This window comes from Aythya marila (genome assembly GCF_965140915.1).
Source record: "Aythya marila genome assembly, chromosome: 3".
Taxonomy (NCBI): domain Eukaryota; kingdom Metazoa; phylum Chordata; class Aves; order Anseriformes; family Anatidae; genus Aythya; species Aythya marila.
In genome coordinates this window covers 108,046,477-108,065,546 of record NC_139044.1, presented here as the reverse complement: position 1 = coordinate 108,065,546, position 19,070 = coordinate 108,046,477, and the positions used below count along the sequence as shown (strand labels likewise).

General features: G+C 36.1%; 1 protein-coding gene across 3 annotated transcripts; it reads right to left on the bottom strand.

Moving 5' to 3' along the window:
• Window positions 1–502: 502 nt before the first annotated feature.
• Window positions 503–19,027, bottom strand: GEN1 (GEN1 Holliday junction 5' flap endonuclease). Of its 3 annotated transcripts, XM_082755973.1 has the most exons (14): window positions 18,965–19,027; window positions 16,314–16,520; window positions 14,402–14,588; window positions 13,378–13,554; window positions 11,731–11,841; window positions 9,490–9,563; window positions 8,902–8,987; window positions 7,951–8,101; window positions 7,798–7,834; window positions 7,617–7,697; window positions 5,688–5,818; window positions 4,279–4,340; window positions 3,533–3,676; window positions 503–3,405 (listed from the first exon to the last, which is right to left on the bottom strand). In XM_082755973.1, exons 2-14 carry the CDS (start codon window positions 16,472–16,474, stop codon window positions 1,961–1,963), a joined length of 2,847 nt encoding a protein of 948 aa, XP_082612099.1. In that variant the 5' UTR covers window positions 16,475–16,520; window positions 18,965–19,027; the 3' UTR covers window positions 503–1,960. The 3 variants fall into 3 exon arrangements, with proteins under 3 accessions (XP_082612099.1, XP_082612101.1, XP_082612100.1); XM_082755975.1 differs by lacking the exon at window positions 18,965–19,027 and having other exon boundaries at window positions 14,402–14,523; window positions 16,314–16,398; XM_082755974.1 differs by lacking the exons at window positions 16,314–16,520; window positions 18,965–19,027 and adding an exon at window positions 15,082–15,215.
• Between the last annotated feature and the right edge of the window lie 43 nt (window positions 19,028–19,070).

Genomic DNA, 19,070 nt, shown 5'->3' with positions numbered 1-19,070 from the left:
GTAGGGGTGGAAAACTTAAGCAAAAATGAGACACTGCAAATGAAAAACTTGAAGTCTTCATGCTTTTTGTGCTTGAACTGTACTTAGAAAACCATATTAATTTATATTCATATAAAAACATAGTGTCGTTCCCCCCCCCTAGTTATCAGTGCCTTACAACCATCTCATTTCTGATTTCCATCATATCGTAATTCTGGCCCAGTATATTTGGCAAATAATCTATTAAGGCAGTCATCATAGCCAGGTTTGGAAAGCAAACACACACATACACACACTAAAGTGAAAAATTTTTGATGTCTCCAGTAGAATAAGGGATTGGGACACACAGAGAGGGAACAAAAGCAAGCACAGCTGTATGATGATGGTATTTTTATTCATGAAAATATAAAGGTACCAATTCCAACTTTCAGTATTCAAAATCAGCAGCAGGGCAGTAAGAGAATCAAACATAAACAACATTTTTTTCCCTCTTCCCCCCCCCCCAAAAAAAAAAAAAAAAAGTTTGACCTGTCCACTACTGATCACTAGATAGGGGAGCCCCAGGTGACTGCTATGCCATTTCATAGCATTTCTGTTCTCTCACCTGCCCTCTCACATCAGCTGCACAATGAGTCTCCGCAAGAGACCATTTTCAAAACTGTAAACATTTCCAATATTTTTGGATTTTTTTTTCTTATTTACATAATGCATATCTAACTTGGAAAACCTGCTCCAAACCAACTTTATCTACCTCTAGGCAATGTAAGAAGCTACCATTTTTGCTAATTAAATTTTCTATTTCCTCCTTGAACACAGTTGGGAGTTTAGATTCCTAACTTCTAAAGCTTTGACCTTTATAAGGAAAGAACTGACATTTTCATTAAGGCATAGATATTCTAAGTTGATTTCTATTATTAACATTATTTGTCAGTAAGAGTGATCATCCTTCTGGTTGGTGCATAGAAAAAGTAGTTACGAATGCTTAAATATAGGCAAGGAAGCATTTCTAATAAGCTGCTGAAGACTATTTTTTTTTTTATTTTTGCCTATAACCAGATTGCTTGTGTATTAAAGAGGGAGGAAGAACACCTTCAAATATGCAGTGTATTCAAGTTCAAGAACAAACATTTACAGTACGTGATATTTTTAAGAGTCTGCAATACCATTATTAGATTCTGATTTTCTGTAATTTAATCTTCATCCCAATATAATTAGAAGTGAATGTTAGATAGGATTTCACATCTTTTGTAAGTAAAAAATGCCCCAGTCTATAAGCACATGGTTATAATAGCCATGACGTTCACTTAAATAGCAGAAGTCACAACTACAAAAACAGAATATCCTTAGATGGCTTTTTCTATTCTTTGGAAGGTGCACACACTCAAAGAGCAGTTTATTATAGGGCATGGCAGATATAAATTTAGCTACGCTGTAAGGTACATCTGCTGCGTGTCTCTACCTGGTCCTTTAGAGATAACCAACACAATCAGTGTCTATTTTAAAACTAGCAAAATTAAGTTAGTTGGGCAGAATGGAAAATTTCAGTTGTAAAAAGCTCTATTGCTTTGTCTTATCGAGCATATCAAACAGCAGCATAGGCGCTGTTTTAATAGCTCTATTTTTGTAATCAGAAGGACTAATAGCTGTACATGAAGCACAACTTAGCTGGGAAAAAACAGACTTCATATTTCAAAAATAACATCTTTTGCTCCCTTGTATACTACAGAATGCTGCTTACATACAAAGTTCAGAACATGATCAAGTCCAGAATAATGGGTATTTGCCTATAAGTTGTGATTTAATACTTTTGCTAACATTTTAGTTTCAAACTTTAGCACCAATATGATGTATTTCAGTACACATTCATTATGAATTTGTCCACTTTGAACTGACAGAGCACACTGCAGAGATTTTGAGAAAGACCTCTGTAAGAGCTGAAGGTTCAGAGTTAATTGTTATCATAATCTATTTCATGAAGGACCTAATTGATTTTGATTCTTCCTTTTAGTCTTTCAGACAGGGGAAGGGGACTGTCTGCCCATGGATAAATCTGAACATCACTTTCAGCTTGCTGCACAGGACTGGAAGTGGTCGGTTGTTCTGGACTTTTGGAACAATCAATTTCCACTACACAGGAAGGTTCTGGACATATTTGCAATGACAAAATATTACCAGATTTCTTAAAGTCGGTCTTTTTCTTCATCTGTTTAAGTATAAGTGCTGAGTCGCTGCTTGTTCTTTTGCTACTAACAGTGTTACCCCTTTTCTCTGCAAAAGATTTTTTAAACTGGCCGGTGTTCAGCTGCCTTTTTTGTCTCTTATAAACTAGATTTTTATTAGTGTTGCCATCATCACTGTCCTCACTAGAGGAACATCTGTTCTGACACACGCTCTTTTTAAAAGAAGTTTTCCAAGCAGTCTGAGTACAAGATTTTGTAAAGTGATGGCCAGTTACCATATCTTCTGGCTTTTGAGATGGGGGAAGCATTTCACACACAGTATATAATGGCTCTGTTGTTTGCCCACAGGGGGCTAGAGATGTTATATTGTGGTCTTTTTGCATCATTTCATACAGGCTGTCAGCTTCTTTGCATTGATCTTGACAAATATGTACACCATATTCCCTTGAACAGGTTTCTGATTGCATAGTTTTAGTTTCTTGCACTGGTTTGTTTAATGGGCATGAGGAAGAGAGAGAATCTTTATCAGGATTCAATGCTGCCTTTGTGTGCTTAAATCCTTTGAGAGGCTCTCGCTGCATTACATCTTCTAACAGCAAAGGCTTTGACTGAATAGAAGTCTTCCTAAATATACGCTCACTTAAAGACAACTTCTGAAGTTCTGCCGTACCACCATCTGAAACTAAATCATCTGCACTGTCAGAATGGTCTGTATCAGACTGCAAAGCCCCAGAATATTCTGAGCTGTTTTTCCCTGTTTCATGAGGTAGCGGGTGTGAGCGCTTTATGCATGCAGTCAAGTCAGATGCTGGATCACAGCTATCGCACCCCTGGGCTGGTGAAGCACTGAAGGAAGTTCCTTCCCAATCAATACTGCTCAATTGTAGATCAGCTGTTACAGGGGAAGAAGATGATCTCTCTGAACTTTTAGTAAATTGTGCTGGTAATACAGATGAGTCAGCCAGTGTACCCTGTGAGTGCGAGCAAGGTGATGCAGTCAGAGAAAGCCCAACTGCTGATACTGGCATCTGAAGGCATGTTACACAGGAAGCTGCCACTATTGCTGGCTCTTTTGATTCAGTGTTACTCTGGTGTATCTCAAATTCAGGTGCAGTTTTTGTATCTGGTGTGTGGTCTTGCACAGTAAGAATTTCACTTGTAGATTTAAAATTCATTTGAGACAGAAGATCAGTAACTTCATCACAGACATTTGATAAATCTTTTTCTTTTGGTTTGTTTTTCCTGTCTGAAAAGAAAAAAGAGGTGCAGATCAAACATGATATTGCTCAAGAGTGGGAGAAATATTTGCTGCCTTTGATTCTGGTATTCTGGCAAGAACCGTAAGTTCATAAGATATAAACTTTTGGACTTACTTCTCTGTTTCTTTGCCAGAGCTTCTGACTTTTCCATTTGGTAAAGAGCAACAACATCTGGATAAGCAGCCTGAAACAAAGATGCCTCTTCTACTGTGATTACAAACAACTCCACAGGGTCATCTTCTGCATCAATGTAATGTTCTAGAACAATGAATTTATATTGGACATATATATACATGAGTATTTCAAAGGATTGGATAAGAAAGAGAAAGAACAAAAGAATTCAGTATAAGGAAGATATGTAAAAAGGCAAACAGCACAAGGTTTGAGATTTAGCTACACTGTAACTGCTTTCTTTCTGCCAGGTGCCCGGGTCAAGCAGGCACATTAAAAATAGAAGTCTGTCAAGAGGGAAGTTTCTAGCTAGTAAGCTGTCACAGCTTCAGATATATAATGAAACAAGACATGAAACACAGAGTACAGGTCTTATTAACATGTACCACAAAAAGTCCTTGAAAACGAACCCTCTTGCTTTCTTGGTAGGTAGGTAGGATGTTTTTTGTTTGAGTTTGTGTTTAGTTTTGACCTGGTAGTTGTTTTGTTTGATTGCTTTTATTTTTTTTAAGTACTGCTTTTGGTTTCAGGGTATCTGAAATGTGATGCACATTTTCTACATCTCTCACAATTTCCAATCTTACCCACACATTGTTTCCTCATAAATGTCAAACTATTTTCCCCTTTCAAGAATGCTTTTGTTCTTTTCCTGTGAATTGTTCAATAACGTACATGGGAACCACACCAACCTGGTTTTTGCCACTCAATTTCAAAACAAGGAATCCCATTTTTAACACGTGTCTTGACTATCCTGTAAGAACAGAGAACATGATTATGTTTCAACAGGAAATGTAAAATTTAAGCTATTTTAAAATATTCGAGTATTCTAATTTAAAATGTTTCTGAGCAAAAATTATCTTTGTAATAGTAAACTTAGCTTTTTTAAAAAAAGTTACTTTTGTATATAAGTTCTCTGTCTAGATTTTGAATACTGACTTTTTTTTTTAGTTGATATTGCTTAGAGTAGCAGAACTAAAAATCAAAAATGCCATTTTGTAAAATACAACCATAATATAAATTTCTACAAACACCAGGTTGGTATCTTCAGCTATGCCATGGAGAAGGCTGGTGCCATAGACAGTAAGTTTCTCAGTGAACAGACAGTATCACGCATATTTTTTGCAAAAGAGCATGAAGGAATCTAAGACGTGAACTGAACAGGAACTTCATGAGATTTTTTCTAAAAATATCTACATCCCAGTTTTGTAGGAAGAGGCTGGTACTGACAGACTGTGACTCATTAATCCAGAAAAGATACTACCATATTGACACTGACTGTTCTCCTTAAAATTAAGGTCTATGAAGTCTTGAAAGGCATTGAGAAACAGGGAACAACTACTAACCCTTCCTGCAATGTAAGAATTTGGGGAAAAAAAATGAATACCAAAAAAGCCTGTCGTTTGATATTACGTCAAATAATTTCTTTAAGACTATGAAGTTAAGTTCAGGAACCTTTTGCCAACAGACACTGTAGATTCAGAAAGTTTAAGAAAACTTAAGAAAAGGGCTTAAGAAAAGATTAGATCATTTAAAAGAAAATGCTTTGAGGGCTGATGGCTCTCTAAACCTGGCTCAGAAAACTCCTGAGTAACAGAAACCTGGATGTTGGGAAAATATTCAGAGGGATGTAGTTACTTGTTTATCTTGTTTTTCCTGTGTACCCATTTTTAGTGACAGGATACCTGACCATTTCCGTAATCATAAAGGCAGCTGTCCTCAAAGAAAATGTTTAGAGAAAAACAGGTAGCAGAAATGAACCGTAAGCCAGCAAATTCATTAGACACATAACCGAATCTGCAGATGCTCATTTTGATGTTCATGCTCGTATCTTGAATCACTGAAGTGAATAGAAACTAACCATAGCAGACCCTATTAGAACTGAGGGAAACTGCTGTATGTGTTACTTTGCGCAGCAGCAAGAGCACAGATATTGGCATATGGATCTAAATTTTTTTAATCAAAAATTTTAATCAAAATAAGCACATAGCTTGAAAAACAGATGGAAGAATACCATTATATGTTTATAAAAATGAAGAAAAACATGAGAATTTTCCTTAAGCAACACGAGGTAAACATTAGGTTCAAGAACTCCAGTTACCGTATTGCCTGCAGTTGTTTTGAACTGATGTAGCCAGATTTTCTCTGGTTCATATCATAAAGTGTCAACAGTGCTAACAGTTTCTTACAAGCATAATTCTTTGCCCATTCCATCTTCTCAGAAGCAAATATCTGTTAGTGTAAAACAAAAACACACTTTAAAAACATTTTTACTCTGTTAGATATCAAATTTTGACAGCTGTGTAGTAGGGACACAGGACTGAACATTTAAAGTATTTTGAGCATTTTATATGTCCGGGTAATGCTGAGTAATATTTCACTGTCAAGTGAAGGAACAGTTATCCTTATCTGGGTAGATTCTTCTGCTGTCAGTAACAGGTCCAGGGAACAGCTGTGTGGCTGCAACAGCGGGAATAAGACAGTTACTAAACACCTTATCAGACAGAGGACAGCTATGCAAGGAGCTGTGAAAATTACTGATTCTACATGTGAGAGGAAGTTGAATACAGATCTTTATTAAAACCATGATGCTCAACAGTAGTCTATCAAGTTTTATATAACTTAACATACCAATTCAGGAAAATGAAACATTATAAAAAGATCTGCCTTCAGCAGTAAAAATACATAATAAAAATCATTCTTAGAAAACAACTCCAACAGCAAGTATATACAAACACCTCTTCCTACCTTCACCCCAGAAGCCTTATTCCTCACTCTCTAGACAAAAGAATATCCTGTAAGCCTTTTGAGCTTTGTGCACTTTGAATTAAAGGGCCTCTAAACTTGGAAATTGGCAGTATTGCGCTAAATATCGGCCTGCTATCTGATTTTGGGAAAACATGCACCATTAAAAATGAAAGCCTCTTCTGTCTGTTACATACAGAAGCTGCTAATCTTGATAATGCCAAGAAAACACTAAAAAGAAAGTTAAAGAAAAAAGTCTGCAATTATGACTTGCTGCAAGTCACATACACACTGTGTCAGTATGAAGATGAAACAGGTATGAGTAAAAACAAGAGCTGTATCTGTTAATACCTTAATGAAAGGTGAGAGGAAAAAAAGGTTAACATCCCTGAAACATTATGCCATATAGCCACACAGTACTTTATACACTACAGATGACGCAACATTCAGCAACTCAATTTAATAACACTGGACAGTGAAAAAATAGAATGGCAAGTGACCCTCCCTCAAGTTCTCTTACTTCTGCTTTTCTACATACATACTTAAAATCAATTAATTTTTTGAAGTTGTCATTTTAGACTTTCAAAAGATGTAGTATATTAAAAAGTTGCAGTAAGATTAGGGAGGTGATCGTCCCCCTGTACTTGGCTCTGGTGAGGCCGCACCTCAAGTACTATGTTCAGTTTTGGGCCCCTCGCTACAAGAAGGACATCGAGGTGCTTGAGCGGGTCCAGAGAAGGGCGACGAAGCTGGTGAGGGGCCTGGAGAACAAGTCCTACAAGGAGCGGCTGAGGGAGCTGGGCTTGTTCAGCCTGGAGAAGAGGAGGCTCAGGGGCGACCTTATTGCTCTTTACAGATACCTTAAAGGAGGCTGTAGTGAGGTGGGGGTTGGTCTATTCTCCCACGTGCCTGGTGACAGGACGAGGGGGAATGGGCTTAAGTTGAGCCAGGGGAATTTTAGGTTAGATGTTAGGAAGAACTTCTTTACCGAAAGGGTTGTTAGGCATTGGAACAGGCTGCCCAGGGAAGTGGTGGAGTCACCATCCCTGGAAGTCTTTAAAAGATGTTTAGATGTAGAGCTTAGGGATATGGTTTAGTGGGGATTGTTAGCGTTAGGTAGAGGTTGGACTCGATGATCTTGAGGTCTCTTCCAACCTAGAAATTCTGTGATTCTGTGATTCTGTAATTCTTATTTCCAGTAAAATCACCGATCAAGATCAAAGTTATCACAGATGCATAAACAATAAAAGCCACATAGAGCTAAACAACCAGTAGTGTTATGTACCTGAAAGGACAATAAATTTGGTCTTTTGCAATCCATTATCTTGATTAATTTATTCTTGTTTACGAGAAATTCTTGGATAACCTTGAGATAAAAACAGAAAAAAGGCAGTTTAAGAGAGGGAAGAAAACTGAAATTTCAATTAATTGAGTAAAAGAAAAATTTCTTTAAATAGGCTTGTTACCTCAGAGAATGGAAAGCCTTCACAACTATTAGCTTTTCTGTGGGTAAAACAAATGTGTTAGGAACTGGGCACAAAGAGGAAAAATGCACAGCTTAAAACCTCACCCTGCACATGAAAACAGGGAAAAGTAGTTTATTTTCAATGCACTCCTACTTTCTGATATTGTCCTCCACTGCATTTGCTTGTTTCACTTGTTCTAACTGATGCCATTCACAAGGGCAGCAGTACTTGGAGTCATTGGGTTTGCAGTATCTTGTGCTTTCGCAGAGTTTACATCCACCGCGCTCATGTTCCTTGTAAGACCCTATAGAAGCAGATATACAAATCACAATGACAAGGCTTCCAATTATACAAAATTAGTAGTAAAAATATAGAATTTGGAATACATACGAATTTGAGAGGAATAGGAGCTATATTCAGTTATTATAGCAGATCCGAGTGCATTAACTATATACTTACAGTAAGAACTGACAAATACATTTTTTCTTTTTTTTTTAATCAAGATTAATTAACAAGCAGTTTTGCACCTTATGCTGAAGAATTTAATACCTAAAAAAACCTAAGTAGTCTGTGACACCTTCACAAACATACTAAGCAATGGATATTTGAAACAAGCTTTTTCTTCTCCAAGTGATAGCTTTGAATGAGTACACCAATCAAATGTGCTACCAAAATGAGGTTCCCTAAGACTAACTTCTTAAGAAAGGGCTAAAAACTCAGCAATACTAATGGATTCAGCCCTCCTTACGCAAGACCAACTCAGACAGGGAAAAAAAAAAGCTGCTTGTCATGTAGCACATTTTCTTCACTGACATTGTTAAAAAGGCAAGTACCTGGGATCACACAAGGACATCCTGTTAATATTCCATCTGCTATCAACTGGTTTCACATTTGGAAAAGGTAACCCCAGCCTCAAAAAAGCACTTACACAAATACACACAGTTGAAAATCTGAATACAGCCCAGAAGCTGAATGACAAGAAAAGTAGTTTTTAATCTTTTCTTTTTTTGACAAAAATCCAACCAACAAACAACCCCCCATGCCCAGAATAAAAAACAACAAATGATTAAGCTAAAAATAAAATTCAATGCTTTTTACACTGACCTGGATGATGACACTCAGAACAGTGAATTACCCTTTTAACAACCACAGTTGGATCATCATACTGAAATTCTTTCCATTGCTCAAATCTAGAAGGATGATATTGAAATCATTACAAAATACTGTAAAAGCTTTCATACTTCAAACAAAACACTAAAAAGAACACTCTTTATACTTCTCAGGCATTTGCTTAAAAAGCAGTTTTCTAACTTATGAAATAGACTTTTTTTTTGTGAGCACATAGTTATTGGATTTCTAGTGTTGACATATACATTAAAACCAAGAAAGCATTTAGTATCCCCTGTCCTGATCCACAACCCAATTAAAAAAGAATAGAAAAAATTAGCAAGTCTGTCATCAGTCCTTGTGACTTGCATTCCTAAAACATCAACATACACCTGCTAACTCAAAAGCTAGGAGTCAGCTTGTGTTTTAAAAAAATGAAGAAGCTTGCTTAGCAAATATGAAGTAAGGAATGTAGTAACCTGTCCCTCAAAAAAAAAAAAGAGTTAAATATTATTAACATCATCTTGGAGATGAAGCCCATACCAGCAAGTATTAGAATAAAATCAAGGTAAGTTTTCAATTTACCTTTGCAGTAAGTTTTGACCTCTCAAAGTCTCAATTAACTTTAAAGCTTGTTCTTTTCCAACTCCTGGAACGCCCTATAGAGACAGAAATATTAAACATCATTTAATGACATACAAAGTATACAGATTTTTATAAATTGCCTTCACAATCTTATTAACAGAAATGATAAAACATTAACAGACATTGAGCTACACTGACAAAAATAATTTTTGACATAGTTATGTAGTCAGAGGTGACAGATTATACCTGTACTACCAGACACCCAGTAGCAAAGATAAAATCATCCATTTTCCACTACTTACTTTCTATACATTGTTTTTGGTTTTCTTTTTTTTTGTACACCATCTGCAACAGAACTACAATATGAAATACTTGAAACATTCTTGACAGCTAACTGCTAGAGAGATTAAACTTTTCAGAACTTTTGGAAAGACAAACCAAAGAATGAATCTGTCTTGGATTTTAAACTCAAAAGACTGGAATCTCAGATGAAAAATGTCTACCAAAAAGTTTTCACTTACAGGAGAGTGGCTTTATGACAAAGAAACTGCTTTAACCTTAAATACTTATGTTCCAAGAGATGACTTAAAAAATATTGCAAGAGCATTTTTCTGAAAAATAAATTAAAAACCCAAACCTGAAAGAAGCCCTCCTTTCCTCTTCAACAATCACTTGCTTGATTTTGCTATTACATCTTGCATTGATTTTGCTGTTATTATATCTGTAGTATGCATGTCCTTTACAAGACTAGCCCTATAAGTAATACATGGGAACAGCAAATATTTTTAGAAGCTAGCTCATGGGCTGAAATCTAGGACTTTACTGTAAACCCTAGATATACTGAAGAGTGACAGACAATGGATTCAAAATAACCTGAATGATTTAAATCAAGAATCAGTACCACTTAATATAAACAGTATGTGTGTCCTTTCTACAGCACTACTACAAATAAACTAGTAGCTTGTTTTTATTCAAATATAACAACTGAATATATACAACTGTATGAAATAAACATCTTTTCAAAACCAATTAGAAGTTGTCATTGGTTGTGCAGCCACTCAGGCAGACAGGTATTCGCCTTCTGCAAGGAAAGCATCACATATATGCAATCAACAAAGCAAGTGCAATTGTAGAGTGGTCTTCCCATTTATCTTTTCTGCCAGTCATCACACCCACAATGCACTCCTGTAGTTCAGCTTTCCCTGGAAGTTTCTATCTTTCTTTGCTTTGCCAGGTTTCAGCAACTCAAAAGACCTATCACATATTGCTGATTGTGTGACTCCAGAAGACATATGCAAGAACCTGGCATTCCAGGAGCTGCTACCTGCACTACAGTAAGTACCGATTAGCCACTACTTTCTGCTTCCCTCTCAGGCTTGTCTTTAATAAAAGAAAAAAAAAGGTTAGATCGATGTGCTCTGTCATTCAGCATACTGTCTGTTGTTTAAAAGGACAGTTTTATCAAATTGATATACTATGATTTAAGAGTAACTAGACATCCACTGCAATTCTGAATGGGAGCAACCATTGCCTATGGTCACAGAACGATGAACTATATAGAAATCTAGTTTCATACCACTTAATTTCCATTTCAAATAGCCATTCCAACACCTTCTGGTGAAAGTCTCAACAAAAATAAAATTCAAAAGCTTTCAAGAAAAAAGTAACTAGCGAGATCACTCTCACTTCATTCATTACCTCAAATTCACAAAGTAGCTGTCAACTATTTGAAAATCATGTAAAGTTCCCTTAACTAAAGTTCTATCAAATACATCCAAGCTCCATCCAGAACTGGTGCTACTAATAACTACAATTCAAAACCATCACTACTAACTATTCCAAACAGAATAAACAGAAATGTTTTTTCTTCATTTTCCTCAGCTACTCTACTGAGGATGTACTTTACATCCTAATGGGTACAAAGTATCCTGGCAATCACTCACTTTTCATGTTTGCTAAGTGTCAACATTGTTGATACTTTCATATAATGGAGGTGAAGACTACAGTCTGAAATAATACATAAAATAGATTTAGAAAGAATAACGTTTATTAAATAATTTGATTATCTTTAAGACATCAAAAAAAACATATGTACATGTATAGTTACTAAGCATCTTCAACTGAATCTCAGTAATCATGCATTGCACAAAGTTTTGTCAGCATGCACAAGTCTCCCTTGATATACTGTCTTGAAAAACAATAAACTGTAAGTACCTAATAAAAAATAATTATATTGCTTACCTTTGGAAGGTAATCACAACCCAGAAGAACAGCTAGCCCAATCAAAGACTCTCTGTCACAACCAAGCTTCTCCTTGATAGAGGACATCGTGTAACAGTCAAGATACGGTTCCTGCAAGAAGAATTTATTTTATGTTTTATTTCTACAACATCAAGGAAGGAACAGCCTTAATCACATTCACTTTGTTTAGCCACCACTATTCACCCATGTCTTCAGGCAACAGGCCTTTCCTATAACACACAGAAGAGTCCAACAGCAAAAAAAAATAAATATAAAGCCGCAATTAAAATTACAATATCATGCATGGGCACCAGATTAATAACTATAGTTCTGGAGTTTCAGGTTGTAAGTGTGGGCATCAAATGTTCAAAGAAACTGAAATAAGAGTTGTTTTCTCTATTGCTCACTATCTGTAGAAGTAGTAAAACTAACTTTATTGAGTACTAATGGCTGTATATCTTAGGAACTGCAGTTTTTAAGTCCATATAAACCTTATAACGCGCTACTTGAATTAAAAAAAAAAAAAAAAAAAAAAAAAGAACAAAGGAAGTCAAACTGTAACCTAACATTATACCTGTGAGCTAAAGGAACACATGAAGCCTTAAGGACAGGACTCAAACACAACAATATTAAATAATGATTAACATGAAGAAAAAGATAGGAAGCCCCTACAAAACAAATAGAACCCTGTTATCTGAAACAGATGCCCCAAATGGACACCCCCACACAGAGTTACTTTTTCTATCAATAGGCAGATATGTAGTACCTTAAGATATGTAATAAAATACCCTTGAAAGATCAAGTCCACCTTCATTTTTGGTAATGAATAAGGAAGTTGAATGAAAGAAGATTTAGACCGTCTTGACCCCAAATACAGTGCCATCAAAGCAAATCATTTTCCATCAACTTTTTCTTCCCTAGTCATTCACTAGTCATTCCTAGTGCTTTATTTGGTTCTATTTTTTTTTTCCTATTATTTAAGTACCTTATTGACAAGTCTTTCAGATAAAGATTTAAAATTCCAACCCCAACATCATTTTTCCTTTTCATTTTTCGGTTACAGAAAACTGCACTCTGAACAAGACCAGGATCATAAACTGATTAATAGATTTTTTTTCTCTTTTTTTTTTTTTAATGGAAAGGTCACAACAACTGATTGTTACACAGATAAATAATCCCTGTCCTATTCATATTTGAGACTAGCAGTATTAAATGTAAATATATTTGTAATGAATAAAATAAACATGTAAGATGTAAATGTGTGAACCAACCAAAAGGCTAACCATTCCCATGTGCCCTAATTGTAAGTTTACTGGAATCAGCTATTTCAAATAAATTCTTTACTGTTGAGGAAGGAAATATAATATTGCTACTTAGCTTTATTAGACATCACAGGACAGCATTAGCACAGATGACAGTACTGCAAGTGTTCTTCAATCCAATTGTTTTGCTCTCAAATCCTGGTAGACAGGCAGTGAATACAACAAAGCATTCCTGTCTTAAAGGACTATATTAAATAACCTCAACTACCAGATGATAAGCGTGGTGTCCAAGTAATTGTTTCAAGGCCCTCCTGTTAATTTCTACTTTGAGAAAAACTCTAAAGAGCAAGCAAAATCTCCTTCTGGCCTTAATGAGGTACATTACCTTAGCATTCATGGCAAAGTTCCTATAAACTGTTTGAGCTCCGTATAAGAAGACATCTCCATCGTTGGTAATGCACCCATCAACGTGGCCTTTTGCATTTAGGTAAGCACACATTGCCTCTGCTTCCCCTGCTGCTTGAACCCAAGGGACACCTAAACACTCCAACAGTTCCAGACACTGAAAGAATCCAAAAGAAAAGAGATTGAATGCTAAATTAAATCCAGTTATTAGCACGAATTTTCTCAGGGAAGCATGTATGTCCACTCTGAAAACTGCTACTGTTGCAATGACCATAAAACACTATATCAATACAAAAACTGTAACAGTAAGCTACTCTTCCTATAAAGCAGTCAAAAAAGTAACTAAGTAACTAAAGTAACTAAAAAAACTAAGAACAATGCATTAAATACAGAATGAACACCTTCACAGAAATCTGTATGCTTTAAATATATTTTTAGGATGTTTTCAAATTAAGAGCAAAAGAAGAGTTTATCGTCACAAAGCGACATGGTTTGCTTAGTACTCAGTAGTAATACTGGGCTAGCACAGCCATCTTTCAAACTGTCAGACTCCTCAAAAACAAAGCATGACAGTACAGTATTGTTGGCCTAAGACTACAACAGTTTAAGACATACTTAAATATACTAATATATACTTCCTACAAATTTTAGAACAAAAAAATTGTTTTAGAATTTAAGAATAAAACATGAATTGATACATTAAATCTACCAAAGCCATGAGAACACAGATGGAATTTCTGTAATAAGCACTTGATTATGACAGCAGCTCACTGTAGCATAACACAAAGAACATATCAAACAAGAAAATTATTCTGACATTCCCCCCCACTATAATAAATTAGCAGATGCTGTAACGCCCAATTACAAAAGGGTTTGTTCGCTCTAACTCGTAATATTGCTGACATTTGTTGCATAGAAAACTATTGAGTTCTTGTCTTTGAATTATTTAAGGTTTCTTTCTGTCAAATTAAAAAAATACTGAAACATACCCCTTGATTACTCACCTCTTTTAATATGGATTTAAAATGAGATCTCCCTGTTCTTGCAGCCCCACACTTCTTGGAAGATCCATAGCGCATCTCATTCCTCTTACTCATGGTGTTTGCTTTCAACTTGGGGGCCTCTCCTTCCATGACAAACACTAGTTTAATTCCCATTGATGTTAAGAAAGAGAACCGAAAAAATAGGTTTCTGCAATAAAGTAATGTGTTCCGTAAGTAGAATTAGGGAAGCCTGATTACTTCAGATGTTTTTGTTATGTCCCTTAGTCTGCCCCAGGAACAACCTTAGCTTCCTCTCCATCTTCTATGACTCCCTTACCCCAAAGCTAACAGATTTTATCTATTTCCTTGATGCCGTTTTACTAGCAACTTGTAACAGCATTACGAAACATCTGAAAAAATATCACCTAAGGACAAGAAAGATTTTTTTTTTAAGGAACAAAATCATAAACAAGTTTAGAAGGCTAAATAAAATATATTCAAAGTCCAAAGTCTGCTTTCAAACACATCCGTATTGATTGTTTTGTTTTAAGCCTGAAAATTTACTTCAGATACGCAGGCATATCTGAAGTAAATGAATACTTTAATATTAGATACATAGATACCATTACCATGCCAATTTATTTAATGTGCAAATCTGCACCATTGATGGGAAGAATTTTAGTTTTAAAAGCAATACTAACCACTTGGTCTAAACAGTAATAATCAGAGTACTCAGACAGCATATGCTTCTTCCAGTAATTCCTGGATGAATCTTCCAAAGAAAGTGACCAAACATTTATCTCTCTTCGATTTACAAGGAAAGACCACTCTTCTAGATTTAATTTTGTATATTTGTTATTGGTAAAAGAGTGTAAGTTGATCTCTTGAGGCTATTTCTATTTTCAGAAATTAAAGGAAAAAGAAATCAATTGATTACAATAAAAGTTTCTGTAGAATACTTAGCAAAATAATTTGATCTCCAACTGCATGAAATCTTTTTTTCCCCTGGTAGAAATCTGTCCATTCCTTTGTCTTACTTTGGAAAGACTACACAAGAGATCTGGACTGATGGTTCCATTTCACTTTCTCATAGAGAAAAATTCATGTTAAGGTTCAACTTTTACCCAGTTATCAATCTGGGGTCCTAAGTATAATATTTTAAGAAAAGATTTTCAGAAGATGCTAATATTTCACATTAACAGAGTTCAACAGAAGCCACAGAAACATCTAACAACTAGTAACTCAATAATTTTGAGCTAACCAGCTAACTGGTCATTTAAAAACTATATATATGATTTCATTTTTATCACCATCATTTGCAGAAAGCTTTGAAGTTATAGCTGCTTATATGTGCTACTTTAAACATACACACATTCCTGAATGCTGCTCATAAGCCTGAAGATCGATTCGGACCTCCTACTTAAATAAATATGTTTAACTAAAATTTCAATTCATACGCCACATCAGGCTAAAGCATGCCTGACTCCCGTTATGTTCTGAATCTACCAGCCTCCAAACTGCTGTCATAAACAGGCTTAAAAGTCCACAGTACCTTCTAACACACATACTCAGAAATATATGGGAATTAGCATGTTGATTTGTGCTTGCCACTTGATAATCTTCATATCGCACAGTGCTATACCACAGCACAGTTCTGCTTATACCCATCTCAATCTTACCTACTGTTAAGGCCTCAATTATAGATATGCTGAGCCTAAGAAATTCTTCTGTTTGCACCCAAGCACTAAGTTGAGTTCAACCAGTAGGACCATGCTTTCATTTCAAACCCTTTATGAACATAGCACAAGTGATAACAGAAAACAAACACAGTCATATAAATTTTGGAGGTAAGTTGTCTTAAGTTTAGAAGTACCAAAACTAAATTATATAGCTCCAAACCTTTGGGCTACAATAATTTCTATGGATACCATACCTCAAATGTGGCTTGGTAACTACTCCAATCATCTTTTTAACAGTCTGTGCTTCACAAACCCACAAACTTAAATCAACAGCAAGTGTTTTTCCTTTAAGACTGCTCAAGCTGACAGGTTGTCTCACAGGCTCAAGGATTTGCCACAGATTAGTCACTCCCATTGTTCCACCTTCTTTGTTGTCAATGTGAACGTTTTAGCTGTAAAGACTAAACAAAATAAAATATTTTTAGAACATAATATGAAATGACATATTATGAACATTAAGTTCAGAAAATAAATAACCAGGCATTATCGGTTTTGCTTTTATAAGTCAAGAGCATTTGCGATCATGTATTCCAAATATACAGTGACTCCATTTCACAGGTGGCTTATCACTAAATACCTTCTTTGGATTGTACATTTTAATTGCTAATAGGCTGAACATAAATAAAAATCAGCTGAAAAAACATAACATGCTTCCAAGTCTCATATGTCCCTTACACAGCTAGAAACCAAGACTTATTTAAAAAGAAAAAAAATCCGCACCCCATAAGGCCATTATTTTCCAATTTGAGGCTGTAGGATTCACTTTAAAAAGATCATATTATAGTAACTTACATATAACAGTAGATTGAGGAATATTTACAATGACAAAAATCAAACTCTCCTTGCTAGTCCAAGATCATATTACAAGGGGTAACGGCCAAGGTTGTGGCTTAGGAAGTTAAACATCAGGAAATAACAACAGTGGGTACTTCAGCACTGGTTGCCCACAGAGGCTGCAGAATCTTCCTTCTCCATTTCCAACATTTGGACAGCACACAGTCTTAGTGGCTTAATCTAATATTGGTAGAACTTCCCTCTCTGCAAGAGAAAATGACCTCCAGAATTCCCTTTCAACAAATATTTCAGCAATTCTAAAAGCATGATTCCAGAAATGTGTGAATGTGCCTATTCTTACTATTTTTAATTGCAGTATTGTGTGACTGGCACTAAGATACTTACAATGAATGCTAGCTAATAACATACACCCATTAGGAAGAATATTTCTTTATCTCTTCTTTACTTAAGCAGCTCTGTTCTCACACTACCTATACCTGGATTTCCTTTACTTCACAGTCCTTTTATTGTTCTGGTTTTCATACCTTGCCACTTTTATATAAACAACTCTTAACATATACGTTACGTTTCCCTCACAACACCCGTCTATACCTACATTGCCTTACCATACAAAGTTTGCCTCATGTTTATTTCCTTTTCTGTCATTTCCTTCAATATTAGAAGATAAAAAATAAAATCTGGAATGTTTTGTACTTCTTGCATCCTAATTTTGAAACTACTACACGCTCAAATAACACACACAGCCTTCCTTTGAAGTCATGACTAGGTGAACTCTGAGATCCGCTTAGGACACGAGTAGTTATGCCATCTTGTGGCTTCTTGTGAACATGGCCACATTAAGTTTATGCATCTTTCACATTCAACGCCTTCAGAGTCTGAACAGCAAGTCTGTCTTTGTACGGTGCTTTTTTTGTACTTTAGAACTGTTTTAAAGCAAGGTTGCTATTCAATAATGTACTGTTTCTGCTGCAGGTATTCCAGGTTGTTTTTAAATCACATTCTCAAGGAAAGATCTACTTTCAACAGATATCATGTTTCTGTAATCCACTTCTTCAGTCACACAACCTGGTTTTAGTTTTATGCTCTCAGAACATTATGTAGTAACGTAGAGGGATTTTGTTGTTGTTATGCCTCAAGCACAAGAAATGTGTTAAAATTATAAATAAAGCATGCAAATACGTGGCATAATTTAGGGTATGTTGCATGGTACCTAATTAACAGGGAAGACAAGCATACTGTAAATACTTAACGTTTCATGAGATTAACAGTTATATAAACAAACAAACAAAAAAAAACATAGTTTTAAAAATCTGAAACTAAAACCAAAGCAAAGAAAACAACCAAATAACTTTTTTCCCATTTTGTTTCCCAACAAAATCCTGTCCTCAGTAACATTTCCTTACCTACATTCAAAATATATTTCGGTTTGAGTTATGAAAATCTGTAAGACCTACCATACATCCAGTTTCTACTTTCTGAGGGTATTCTGTAAAATATTTACGTCTGGATCCTGCATAAAGACAGACCTACTACTCCTAATAGGAGTGATCTGCCTATTCAGATTTTGAAGTTCATTCATCGCAGGTTTCTAGTCTTCCTAGAAAAGAGAAACTTCTGAAGGAGGGAGGTCAAGCCTCCTTCTTTCCCGATATACTTCTAAATCACTGGAGATAAACTTCCTAAGGCTTTTCCCCCAAGAAGTCGCATGAAAGCAAAGCACCGAGACGCACATGCGCCTTCTGTTCAAACATAAAATTCCCGCCTTGATACGAACTCGGGATCCTGAAGTAGCGCCTGAAAGAAGAGAGGAATTCCCTGACTGCCAGCTTACAACGAGAAGACCTCTCCAGAAGCCTCCCTGCCCGATAACAAGATGCACAAAATGACTGCACGCCTACAAACCTAAAGCCCTAGCCCCACACTGGCCGCAGGGGACCCAACGCCCCTTCCCACCCGAGCCCCCACAGAGGCTCAGGCTTTTCCTCAGCCGCCTGCCACGCGGCAGAGCAAAGCGCAACCAAACTCTAATGAGGAATTAAAACAAATTTACCTCCCCAGCTCAGACCTCCAGGGCCCCCCAAGCACCACCCGCTCTCCCTCACGCTGCTCCTCAGCCCTAACAGCCGCCCCCGCCCCGAGGGCAGCTCCGCCCTCGA